This window comes from Dasypus novemcinctus, chromosome 15 (assembly GCF_030445035.2).
Source record: "Dasypus novemcinctus isolate mDasNov1 chromosome 15, mDasNov1.1.hap2, whole genome shotgun sequence".
In the NCBI taxonomy this organism is placed as follows: Eukaryota; Metazoa; Chordata; class Mammalia; order Cingulata; family Dasypodidae; genus Dasypus; species Dasypus novemcinctus.
Window position 1 is genome coordinate 39,423,607 of NC_080687.1, and position 14,304 is coordinate 39,437,910.

Below are 14,304 nucleotides of genomic sequence, written 5' to 3' on the forward strand. Positions count from 1 at the left end.
AATTCAGAACACAGGTTACCAGGAGACGGGGTGGGAAAAGGAATGGGAAGTCAAGCTTAACATTTACAAGATTCTTATTTGGAATGGTGGAAATGTTTTGATATAGATGGTGGTGATGGCACGACAACATAGTAAATGTAATTAACAGCACCGAAATATATACCTTAATGTGATTAAAAGGGGAAATGTTAAACTGTATTTATGGTAACAGAATAAAAAAAAAAAAAATCCATGGAACTACACTACACAGTAAACCCTAACCTAAAACATGGATTTTAATTAATAGTATAATTATAGAAATGTGCCTTCAATAATTTTAACAAATGTTCCACAACATTGCAAGGTGTTAGTGGTGGGAAAATACAAGCAAATCCTGTATTTAATACATGATTATTCTATAAACCCACAACTTCTCTAATAAAGAAAAAAAAGGCTAAAAATGTTAAAAAATCAAGACATGCTCTGATAAAAGAAAACTAAGAGATTTTGTCGCCAGTAGCTCTAGCCTAAAGGAAGTTCTCTAAACAGAAAAAAATTCATATAAGCAAAAATATGCATAAATACAATAGGCTTTCCTTTCTCCTCTTCAGTTTTACAGATTATGTTTTATGGTTAAATAAAAAATTATAACATTATAATATTTCCTACATGCATAGGAAATACTTAAGACAATAATATTATAAACAAGGAAGAGGAAGTAAAAGAAGGTAAGGTTCCTATACATCACTCAAACTGGTAAAATAATCATGGATAAAGTACAATAAGTTTATATATATATGTAATTCAATACTGAAAGAAAACGCCAAAAAAGCTATATGAAGAGATACACTCAAAAACTATACATAAATCAAAATGGAACTGAAAAAATGTTCGAGTGACACAATACAAGAAAATGAAAACAGTGAAACATAAAATAGAGATTAAACAGAAAATATAAACTAAAATAGTGGGCTTAAGTCCTAACATATCAATAATTACATTAAATGTAAATGGGCTAAACAGACCAAATAAAAAGCAGAGATTGGCAAAGTGCATTAAAAAACATGACCCAATTACATATATCTAAAAGACATTCATTTCAAATATAATTATATAGGTAGGCTGAAAGTTTAAGTTGAAAAAGAAATACCACACAAATATTAATTAATGGAAAGCAGGAGGTTATGCTATAATATCAGATAAAGTAAACTTCAAAGAAAATTACTGGAGACAAAGATGGAGACAAAGATGGACTTATTAGAATGATAAAGTGATTAATCCACCAAGAAGACATAACAATCCTAAATGCATACACACCAAACAACAGAGCTGTCATGAGGATTAAAAGATGAGCTAAAGGGATACAGATTTGGCTCAACTGATAGAGCATCCGCATACCATATGGGAGGTCCAGGGTTCAAACCCAGGACCTCTTGGCTCATGTGGTGAGCTGGCCCATGCACAGTGCTAATGCACACAAGGAGTGCCATGCCACACAGGGGTGTCCCCTCTGTAGGGGAGCCCCAGGCACAAGGAATGCGCCCCGCAAGGAGAGCCACCCCACACAAAAAAAAGCACAGGCTGCCCAGGAGTGGCACTGCACACATGGAAGCTGATGCAGCAAGATGATGCAACAAAAAGAGACACAGATTCCCCATGCTGCTGACAAGAATGCAAGCAGACAGAAGAAGAACACACAGCGAATAGACACAGAGAGCAGACAATGGAGGGGGAAGGGAGGAAGAGAGAGAAAGGGGGGAAGGGGAGAGAAATAAATAAAAAATCTTAAAAAAAAAAAAAAAAAAGATGAGGTGAAGAATGGGAGAATATTTGCAAACCCCACTTCCAACAGGAGACTGGTATCTAAAATATATAAAGAATGCTCAAAACCCAACAGTAAAAAAGCAAACAATCCAAATAGTACATGGGCAAAAGTTATGAAGAGACATTCCAATGAAGAAAATACACAGGTGGAAAATAACAACAAGATGTTCAACATCAATAGCCACAAGAGAAAGGCAAATTAAAACCAAATGCGCCATCACTACACATCTATGAGAATGGCTAAAATTTAAAACTGTACAACATCAAATGCACTCAAGGATACAGAGAAACTAGATCACTCATACATTGCTGATGGGAAGATTCAATAGTACAACCAGTCTGGAAAGCAATTTGGCAGTTTCTTAAAAAACTAAAGACACAACTAACATACAACCCAGCAATTGAATTCCTGGGCATTTATCACAGAGAAATGAATACTTTTATTCACACAAAAACCTGTACATGAATGTTTATAGCAGCTTTATTTATAACAGCCAAAAACTGGAAAGATCCCAGGTGTATTTCAATAGGTAGATGGTTAAACAAACTGTTGTACATATAACACCATGAAACACTACTCAGCAATAAAAAGGAAGGACTATTGATATACACAACAACCTGGATGAATCTTCAGAGAATTATATGGAGTGAGAAAATCACCAAACCCAAAAGTTTACATGCAACACCCTTAAAATGACAAAATTACAAAAATGGAGAACAGATTAGTGGTTCTCATGGGTTAAGAAGGGGAGTGGGGACAGGAGAAAAGTAGATGTGGCTATTGAAGGGCATCATAAGAGATCCTTGTAGTGATGTAATTATTCTGTATTTTAACTGTTATCAATACCAATATCCAGCAGTGACATTACGCTACAGTTTTGCAAGATGTTACCATTTGGGGAAACTGGGCAAAGAGTATACAGATTCTCTTTGTATTATTTATTACAACTGCATGTGAATCTACGATTATCCCAAAGAAAATTTTTAATTAAAAAAAAAATGGCATTGACACAAATTTATTTGAGATATATAACAGCAACTTTTTATAAAAACCATTTATTAACATGATAATTACTCCAAAGGCCCTCTGATTTTGATGAATCAGCAACTCAAATAATGACATGTACCTCTGGAGTAACTGTTGACAGATTATAAATACTGGTTCTTCATATACCAATTACCTTGTTTTTAAGAAATGCAAAAAAATCTAGAAACCCAGGATCCCCCACAAAACACATGATGGCAAACCTACAAGCGTTTTAGGAGTAGGGAGAACTGTAGCCTACCTTGTATTAGGCAGTACTGTATAGAATTCCCTCTATTTTCCTCAACCCTCCTATCCCCCTCTACAACACCCCTACAAACAACACTCAAACAGACACAACCCCTTACTTCTGGCAACTCCTACCTATACTATAAACTCACGATTTGTTGATCGCCTTCCCTAAAAGCTTGTCTTCCTTATTCCTGGCCTTTATCACCTTAGGCTGAATTAATTGCCCCTCCCTGGTAATCCCATTATACTCTGTACACATCTCTATCATTCTAATTAGCATATTACCTTTAATGATCAGTTTTTCTGTCTCTTCCACACTAAACTATGAGCTTCTTAAGACGAAAAACTATAGTCAAATCCATTTCTATGCCCCCCAATACACAGCTCATTGACTAATATAGGAGATGCGCAATAAATATTTATGAAATATAAAAAATCTGATGTTAAGCATACTGTCTAGTTATTATATTCTACCATATTCCAAAATCATACAATTGTGATTGTTTTGGTAAGGCCCAGTGTTATCTTGAATATTCTGCTCTCATTGACTAAGGAGGAACAGAGCAAAGTGTTCAATTGTTCTCTTGTGCCCACAACCAAACATGTAAGGGAACTCTGGATGTTCTTTATAAGTTAGTTCTTACCTGCCATCTCTAATGAGCTCTTCAGCTGACTCGATCAGCTTATTAAGTTTCTTTACTTGTTTATAGTGCGCAAAACACCGTTTATGATCCTGGTCAAGTTTAAGACATTCACGAACTTCACTGCTCATGTATTTGAAAAAGGGAAACAATACAAGTCAAAATAATCAATAAGTGGTTTATCCATACCAAATACAGAAATCATAAGAAAGCTATTTTTTTAACAAGTAAACAAAATATACTAATATTTACTGCAAAGTTTTATGTGACACTACCATGCACACACTTATTAATTCAAATTAAAATGTTTTATACAGAGTTACACAGTTAATCCTCCACTTTGTTTATGCAAATATAATAATCTTCCTATTTATTTTAATAAGCACACTTGGTGAAAATAAATTATGTAGAATTAGAATAACTTAGTGAGAGCAAAAAATATATACATGGATGCAGAATAGAAAAAGTCTCGACCAACATAATTTTATTAATTTAAAAACTAAAATTATAAAGAAGATAGGAGTGATTATCTTACTGCCAATAAACAGAAACAACTTGGTTGTATTATGTCAATAGAACTGACCTCAGGGACAGTTCATGGTCTCCTAGCTGGTAGTACAGTTTGCTGATTTTATAAAAGGCCTCAGTATTATCATTCTTCAATTTGGATGCAGCTTTTAAGTCACTTATAGCTTTCCGAGGTTCCCCTTCTTTTATAAAACATTCAGCTCGAAGTTCTCGTAGTTCTGCATCCCAAACACAAACCTTGAGAAACAGAAGAACTAGACTTTAAGAAACAGCAAATTATGCATTCTTCCTTGCACTCCAGATACTTCATCATCTACCTATAATTATCAACATAAAACATTTCATTAATGTTATAACTTCTATCTTGTAAATGTAGAAAAAAGATTGGTACAATTTAGATGTACAAAAAAGGATAACCAACTCAAAATAACTTCTCTAAGGGTATCTTTTAAATAAATCTTACTGGAGAAAAAAAACAATAAAAAGACCCTTTGCCTACCTCCTTTCAATTACATAATTCTAAAACCTCAAAAATAAGAGAACATACTATTTATAATCAGATTGTTGTTTCTAATTAATTATATTTGATTCTGAAGAGAAAATTATATAAACTTTTTTACTTATTTTTAGTTTCTATTTGAAAAATAAAAGATTCCAAACTAGCAAAATAATTTTATTCTATTAACTAAATGAAATTATTTTGTAAAATGTCACCTCTTTTAAATTAAATCATCATATCAAAGAAAGAAGAGAAAAATAATGAGAAGGGAGAAGGCTGAGGCTTCACCATGCCTATTTTATCAGCAAGTTCACAATTTTTTTTAGTAAACATATACATATTTTTCGAAACATAATCCCAAATGTTCACCAAAAAAGCCTGTGGAAGTATCTTTACATATTTCATCAAGCTGTTCTAAAGTAATATCAACTTTTTTACATATATTCTGATATTAAAATTAACATGTTAAGTATCATAGACAATCCCATTAGCTAGGTCAAATCAAATATTCTAACTACTGGAGATAAAAATTATAACTTTCTAATTTTCTAATAAAGCATTAACAAAATAATTTAGCAAATGTGTATTCCATGGAACCACGTCACATGGTTTTTACTGCAAAATGTTCAAAAAAATACCCATTCCACATACCTCACAAGTTTACTGACAATTAAATGAAATTGTACATGAAAGCACTGTGAAAATGGTACTTCCTTCTGAGAATTTTAATAAAATTACTTCTGAGGCCATTTGTTATTAAATCCTTAGGCAGTGAGACAACTCTATACTCAAATTTCCCTATGTGGAATCCTCTGGATATCACCAACTCTTCATCTACCATCTGTAGAAACTTCCCACTCTAAATACTCTTTCTAAACATTTTTTCATTTTTCTTCAACCAACTCTTTCATCTTTTAACCCATTCTTTAACCTTTAATATTTTCTTACCAAAAAAAAGTAAAACAAAACCAAAATAGCAAGTTATGCACAAAAATATGTAATTCCTACTCCACAGTACATTCAGTATGTTTACTGCAAACTTCAGTTCCACATTTTGTTCTATATGTGAACGTAAAGCTGAAAGCACAAGAACCAATATGAGTTTATCCTACGTTTCTTATGATGTACAAATGTCAAACTGAATAAATATTCCTTACAGTAAAAAGCAGTTAAGTGTTAGGCTTATCAAATGCAGCATCAAAGATACCTACCTCTAAAATCTTATCAAGGAAGGTTATAGCAGCAGTATAATCTGCTCCTTCAAAAGCATAAAGTGCTTGTGAACGCAAGCGTTGCATTTCATCAGATTTTATAAGTTGGGACTGGGCTTCCTTTTCTTCATTTTCACTTGGATTAGACTTGAGCTATAAGAATAGTAAGAAATTAAGTAGGGATTTAAGTCTCTTAAATCTAATATCTATAATATGCACAAAGATCTTACTAAGCCATATACTTACACTGGGGAAAACAAGTAAAGGGACTGACAAAACTGGATTGTCCTATGACTCACTCCCTGATGCTAATCACCATAAGAAGCAGTAAAGGTATTTTTATTTCCACCAATATAATATATAAGAAATAGCAGAGGATATAGAGTTCCCCCAAAAATTACCAGTAAGCAGATAGGTTGGTGCAAAAGGAATGGTGATTTTGGACCGTGCATTTTAAATCATTTTAACTAGGCTCAAACACATCTTTATTAATCAAAATAGGAACCATTACAATCAACACATTTTTGCCAACAAGAAATAAGTTTGTTTATTCCTGTAGCGTAAAATCCATGCTACAGAATTTGACAAACTCTTAGAAAGCATTTTCTGCACCCTGTTGGTTGTGGAGGCATTTTCTCTGCAAAAAGTTGTTGAGATGCTTGAAGAAGTGGCAGAAGTTGGCAAGAGGTCAGGTGGATATGGCAGATGAGGCAAAACATTATAGCCCAATTCAACTTTTGAAGCACTGGTTGTGTGACATGCAGTTGAGCATTGTCATGGAGAAGAATTGGGCCCTTTATGTTGACCAATGCCAGCTGCAGGCATTGCAGTATTCAATGCATCTCATTGATTGGCTGAGCATACCTCTCAGATGTAATGATTTTGCCGAGATTCAGAAAATGAATGAATCAGACCAGCAGCAGACCATCAAACAGTGACCATGATCTTTTTGTGGTAAAGGTTGGCTTTGGGAAGTGCTTTGGAGCTTCTTCTTGGTCCAACCACTGAGCTGGTCATTGCCGGTTGTCATATAAAACCCACTTTTTGTCGCACGTCACAACCAATTGAGAAATGGTTCGTTGTTCTCGTGTAGAATAAGAGAAGATGACACTTCAAAACGATTTTTTTTGTCAGTCCGCTCATGAGGCACCACTTATTGAGCTTTTTCACCTTTCCAATTTGCTGCAAATGCTGAATGACCGCTGAATGACCGCAGAATGATCAACACTGAGTCCTTTGGCAACTTCTTGTGTAGTTTTAAGAGAATCACCATTTGACTACTCTCAACTGGTCGTTGTCAACTTCCAATGGCCGGCCATTACGCTCCTATTCTTCAAGGCTCTTGTCTCCTTCACAAAAATTCTTGAACCACCACCCCACTGTACATTTGTTAGCAGTTCCTGGCCAAATGCATTGTTGATGTTGCAAGTCGTCTCCGCTGCTTTAGGACCCATTTTGAGCTCAAATAAGAAAATTGCTCGAATTTGTTTTTTGTCTAACATCATTTCCATAATCTAAAATAAATATAAAATAAACAGGGGAAACGGACTTTGGCCCAGTGGTTAGGGCGTCTGTCTACCATATGGGAGGTCCGCGGTTCAAACCCCGGGCCTCCTTGACCCATGTGGAGCTGGCCATGCGCAGTGCTGATGCGCGCAAGGAGTGCCGTGCCACGCAAGGGTGTCCCCCGCATGGGGGAGCCCCACGCGCAAGGAGTGCGCCCGTGAGGAAAGCCGCCCAGCGTGAAAAGAAAGAGCAGCCTGCCCAGGAATGGCGCCGCCCACACTTCCCGTGCCGCTGACGACAACAGAAGCGGACAAAGAAACAAGACGCAGCAAACAGACACCAAGAACAGACAACCAGGGGAGGGGGGGAAATTAAATAAAATAAATAAATCTTTAAAAAAAAAATAAATAAATAAACAGCAAGTAATAAGTCATTAGCAAAAAAACATAAAGCAAGAAATGCACTTATTTTTTTTAAGGCATGTCCTTCAGGGGATTTGGGGGTTTCTAGGTTGTTTTTTTATTATTATTTATTTATTTTATTTCCCCCCTCCCACCCACCCCGTCCTGCTGTTTTTGCTGTCTGTGTCTACTTGCCTTTCTCTTCTCATTTTCTCCTCTGGGATTCACCAGAATTCAATCCTGCGGACCTCTGATGTGGAGAGAGGTTCCCTGTCAATTGCACCACCTCAGTTCCTGGCTTCTGCTGCACATCACCCTGACTCTCCCCTTCGTCTCTCTTTTGTTGCATCATTATCTTGCTGTGTGACTCACTTGTGCAGACACTGGCTCACCACACAGGCATTCAGCTCACCGCACAGGCACTGGCACACTGCAAGGGCACTGGCTCACCATGCAGGCATACTTTCTCTTCTTTTTCATGAGAAGGCCCCAGAGAACGAACCTGGGTCCTCCCATATGGTAGGCAGAGGCCTTATCACTTAAGCCACATATGCTTCCCAGAAATGCACATTAAAAGGATGTATAACATAACTACATTTATTTAAGAATGCATGCCAATATCAAATGACAAATTTCAACAACACAAAACCGCAATTAGTTAGGCACAACCCTTATTCTTAGGAATGTGAAAGGGGAGAAGAGAGAATGAAGAAGATAAACTTCCTTATAAATGGCTCCGCAAACTGATTAACTTGAGTTTCACAATTATTTTGTCTAGTTATATTTCCAAAGTATTTATTTCTATGTGTAAAATAATTTGTAAAATAATGAAAAGTAGAGAAAAACTGAGGGAGAATGGAGTTGTCTTTTTTTTTTAAAAGATGTTATAGGATAGAAAAATATTGGATACTGGAGGGATTAGGTATAATATAAAGGAAGAAATTACAAGAAAAATAATGATGTGGTACATTTTTAAAAGGCTCATAACATGATGTTTAAGAGGTTTGCACATCGCCCTCCCCTCTTTGGTTTAATTTTATCAAGGTAAAATTTATATACTATAAAATTCACCCATTTAAGTGTACAATTTAATGATATTTAGTATATACAGCTAAGTTGTGCAACCATCACCACACTTTCAAAACACTGCCATGTCCCCAATAAGGTTCGTGTTTGTCTAGAGTTAATCCCTACTCCCAGCCCTAGACTATACTGACTCGTTTTCTTCCTCTAAATGGAAAATCTTAATGTTTAATATGTCAGAATAGTCGAGTGCCTTCATGGAAAAACTAGTGATTTATTTTGGAAGTTTTCCCTTTAATATTACATGTATTCTGGCTAAGAAGGGAATTGTAAACAGCAGTTGATATGTTTCAGTTTTAGATGAGATACATACAAGGAGAGGGTATTTCTAGAAATCTTCTCTTTCCTTCAATTGACCTAGTGTATTCCTTTCCATTTTAAAAAACTCATTTTTAAAAAACACTCCTACCAGGGAAGCAGCTGTGGCTCAATCAGAAGAGTTCCTGTCTACCATATGGGAGGCCCTCGGTTCGCATCCTGGGCCTCCTTGTGAAGGCAGGCTTGCTGCGGAGCACTGCCTAGCCCATAGACGCCACAGACAGCCAACTCAGCAAGGTGACGCAACAAAAAGAAGGGAGACAAGCAAGAACACAGAATAGCCCGCAGCGAATGGACACAGAGAGCAGACAACAAGCAAGACACAAGGGGGGGGATGGGAAATTAAAAAAAATACAGATGCAGAAAAACATACAGCAAATGGACACAGAGAGCAGACAGCATGCAAAAAGCCACAAAGGAGGGTGGGGGATAAAAGCAAAACAAAACAAGAAAAACACACTCCCACCACTCATCTGGTGGGAGAGACCACTCCAAATAAGAAACCTTAAGAAAATTATTTCTTGGCAGAGCATCTGTATTTCTCCTTTTTTTTCCCCTGATATCTTAGGTATTCTATTTATCAGTTTTAACCCTTAGCTTCTGAAGGAATGAATAACTCTCAAAGTACAATATTCATAGGTAACTAGAAATTTGTAACTTTAGCTCACTCTCGGAAAGGATTACTCCTATATGACTTAATGATCCAGTAAAGGGTGTTGTTTTGGGGCCATGGCATGCTTGTCTATATCTGTTTTATCATCCTTGGATCTTGAATCCTCCTCAAAGATCACATTTGAAAGAGTATGAATGTACATGTACTGCCTTTTTCCTCTGGGTAAAAGTAGAAGTTTATTGACAACTTGTATTCTATAATGTACCTTTACTGCCCCCATTTGGATAGATTCTATTAGAAACTATCTCTGCTGGATGGAATTTGCATCTTCTTCTTCCAAATTTCAGAATCTTGTCTGTTTTACAAACTTCCTCGTTGGAAGGTGGGAAGAAGAAGCCCCTAAATCTTCAATTTGACAATGGAGGGCTCAAAGCCACGTGATGCTCAGACACTGGGCATGGGAAAACAGGAATAAGATCAGGTTATCTGGGTGTCATTGGTGACCAGAAGGAGATGGTGACAAGAAGGAGATTCCCTCAAGGGGTTAAGGAAAGAATCAGAGAAGCAAACTAAGGATTTGTTTATAAACATGTCGTTTCAAAGAGGTTTAAATGAGATGACTTTTACACTTACTACAAGTTCATTGACTCATCTCAATCAATCTCTCATTTTCTAGAATTTTTACACAGAAGATTGGTAGACTCTGCTAACATTTCCCTCTCTTTTTTTATCATGTTTCTTGAGATCCCTTCCTACCTCAGTGCTTTAACATTTCTAACCTTTTAGCCAAACCCCAATACGACCGTATTTTATTTCTCACTTCTCATCATTCGCTGTGGTCACTGAGCTCTTGGATAAAAATCCCTAATAGCTATCTATGGGATACATGATTATTGGAAAAGGAAACCTTCCCTTTAATCCAACTGTACCTCTACTTCTGGAACCTCAAATAAAAACATGGGTGGGCAATTGTGGTAGGAAGGCTTCTGAGAGGGCCCACAATGATCCTCACCTCTTAGGTTTACTATACAAAATTAATACTGACTCTAGGTACCTACCTAAAAGAATTAAAAACACGGACTCAAGCAGATATTTGTACACTGACGTTCAAAGCAGCATTATTCACAAAAGCCTGGAACTGGAAACAACCCAAGTGACCATAACGGATGTGTGGTTAAATAAAATGTGGTACATACATACAATGGAATAATATTATTCAGCCATAAAAAGGAATAATGTGGGAGCAGATGTGGCTCAAGCAGTTGAGCTCTCACCTCCTAAATGGGAGGTCCTGGGTTTGGTCCCCAGTGCCTCCTGAAAAAACAAACAAGCAAAACAAAACAAAACCAAAAAACCCAACTCCAAGAACCCAATGTGGCTCCATGGTTGGATGCCAGCTTCAACATGCAAGGTCCCAGTAATGGAGATGCATAGCCTAATGGCCACAAAGTTTCTATTTTGAGTGATGAAAGGTTTTGGCAGTATATTACAGTAATGTATATTACATTATAATATCATAACTAATTAACAACACTTAAAATGGTAAAATGGCAAGTTTTATGTTTATACACATATCACAATTAAAAAAAACATTAGAAAATTAAAATAATAATAATGACTGATTTGAATGGCAAAAAAAATAGAACTAAAATATTTAAAAAACAATAGTATCCTGGTCAGGAGGGTAGCTGATTGAGTTAAAGCAATCTAAGGTACTTGTATTTCTCTAATAGAAACTAAAGATATTAATTAGCTTTAAACTTCACTAAGTATGTGCATTAAAATTCCTGGAGTAAAAATCAAGAAAAAAAGACATAATATGTATAATAGTATAGAAAGAACAGAATAAAGAAAAGCCTAAATAAATTCAGGGTGTGAAGGAAGAAGGGAAGAGAGGGTTGTATTGACAGGGGAAAAAAAGTTGGATACACACAATCTCACACAAATATACAAAAGACTTTCATATACCCATCATGTTAGGGAAAATTATACTACCTGTAATATCAAGTGTTAAGATATAGAGTATGTAGACTTCTATGCTGCTAAAAGGAATATAAATTAGCACAACTACTTAACAGACAGTGCCTAATTGCTCTGCCAGGTTGAAAATCCCCATAACCTTCAAAAAAGCAATTACCCTCTTAGGTATATACCCTAAAGCAGTAATTCTCAAAGTGTGGATCAGGAACCCTTACAATCCCATTAAGGACCTTTTCATGGGTTGTGGGACAAAACTTTGCATGAATAAAAGATATAGAACTCATTTAAAATTCAAGAAAAAAGAAAAAGGATTTAATTTTAACAGTACTAAAAGTCAATGATAAAGTTTCAGGATCCACATTTTCAACTAACCTTTAACCACCTATGGCGTTTAGGTGTAGTATCAAAGAAGAATATTAATAGTTATCTAAATAGTAATTATCTAAAAAGACTATAAAATATTCTTCCTTTTCCAACCGGATGAGTCAGATTTTCTTCATGTACTTCCAACCAAAACCAACCAACAGATTTAATACAGAAGCATATGAGAATCCAGTTACCTTATATTAAACCAGACACTAAAGAAAGTTGCAAAAATGTAATCTTGACTACTACTTTTGTTTTTGTTTTAGAATTCAGTTATTTTTCACACACAAAAAAATTTGTTAACATGTAGCAATTTTATTCTTGTATTTTTTAATGAATTAGTAGTTTTTAAATGTTTCATTTTAATTTCTAATACACTAAATATTGATAAACAAAAGCACTTTGGAGTCCTCAATTTTTTATAGTATAATGGGGTCCTGAGATCAGTAAAAAATGGATACTGTACAAGGCAAATGAACAAAACTGTTCACTATACTTAACACAGAATAAGAGCTAAAATCTTTGTTAAATTCATAAATAAAACCAACCAGAAATGAAACAGGAAAATGTAAGTCTACAGCTAATTTTCCCTAATTGTAACACACAAAAAAGATATCTTCAGAGTTCCAAAAGACTCTCTTGTACTCTAGGATGAAGCCCTTAGTTAAATCAACCTTATTTAAATCAACTTATTCCAAGTCCCTTCTTCTCCAAGCTTTCCTGTTTCAAGCCACAGTAGTAAACGCCTTTCTCTAAATGTTTACAGACATTTAAAAATGAAAGTAACCTATGAAATTAACATATCCCATCAACTCTCACTTTATAAATTAAAAAAAAAAAAAAAAAAAAACCAAAAAACTTGAGTTGCACAAATGCTAAGCAGCTTGCCCAGCATCCCACAGCTAATCAGGAGAAAAAGTGAGTGTTAAGACCTCGGACTCCTCAGCCAAAGTAGATACAACCCCAAGTACTGGTTCTCCTGAGGGCTACAGAGGTCTATGGTCATGGCAAATGGCTCTTGAATTCAGTGCTGTTGTCAGTTGGCCCTACTTTGGAATTTGTGTTCCTAAGTGTGATGGAGTTGGACTCAGATGTGACCTTTCTACACGTGCCTCTTCTGTCACTTTTACTGAATTGTGGTTGGTGCTAGGGTTGGTGTATACTCAAGAGACTTGAATCTCTGGACTGTCCATGTGCCAACTGGGCCATGAGCCTCAGCAGACTCACTACTCCTACCCTTTGGGCCATTAGACTACCCAGGTCAGATAACAGGGAGGTGAAGAAGGTCAACCACCACACCAGGGAACCGAGAGAGCCTACAACTGCAAGCAGGAGAATTGTATCCATCATCTATGTGGAATCTAAGCCCCCTCTCAATATAGAGGTGGAATGGACATCACCATCCCAGGGTCCACAGGATGGAGGAATAAAATATGGATTAGAGTGAATTTACTAATATTCTATATTGGAACTATTGTGACTAGTAATGGAAGAAATTGTAGCATTGTTGTGGAGAAAGTGGCCACAGTAGTTGCTGATGGCAGGAAAAGGGAAGGAGAGATGTGAGGTGGGGGCATTTTCTTGACTTAGAGTTGTCCTAAATGATATTGCAGGGACAGATGCTGGACATTATATATCCTGCCATAACCCACTGAATGGACTACAATGTAAACTATTATCCATGTGGTGCAGCAGTGCTCCAAAATGTATTCATCAAATGCAATGAAAGTGCAACAACAATGAAGGAGGTTGTTAATATGGGATGAGTAGGGTGAGGGGGGATGGGGGGTATATGGGAGCCTCATATATTTTTTTCTTCTTATTTTAAATGTGACATTAAAAAAATGGGGTCCCCATATACCCACCACCACCCCTACCCCACTCCTCCCACATCAACAACCTCTTCCATCATCGTGACACATTCACTGTACCTGGTGAATACAGTTTGGAGCACTGCTGTACCACATGGACAATGGTCTTTGAATGTAACATTTTAAAAAATAATAGAGAGATTGTAGGAAGAAAAAAAAAAAAGACCTTGGTCTCCTGAACCAGTTATATATTGTTCTCAATCATATG

The 14,304-nt window shown here is 36.2% G+C and overlaps 1 protein-coding gene across 1 annotated transcript in view; it reads right to left on the reverse strand.

Annotated features, from left to right (window-relative positions):
- The window catches only part of DNAJC3 (DnaJ heat shock protein family (Hsp40) member C3), a 123,951-nt gene that overhangs the window by 44,472 nt on the left and 65,175 nt on the right, over positions 1 to 14,304 (reverse strand). Inside the window, exons 5-7 of the mRNA XM_004463564.3 lie at positions 5,959 to 6,111; positions 4,304 to 4,485; positions 3,724 to 3,843 (exon numbers count right to left, since the gene is read on the reverse strand). Coding sequence (XP_004463621.1) covers positions 3,724 to 3,843; positions 4,304 to 4,485; positions 5,959 to 6,111 — 455 coding nt within the window. The remainder of the gene's footprint in view (positions 1 to 3,723; positions 3,844 to 4,303; positions 4,486 to 5,958; positions 6,112 to 14,304) is intronic.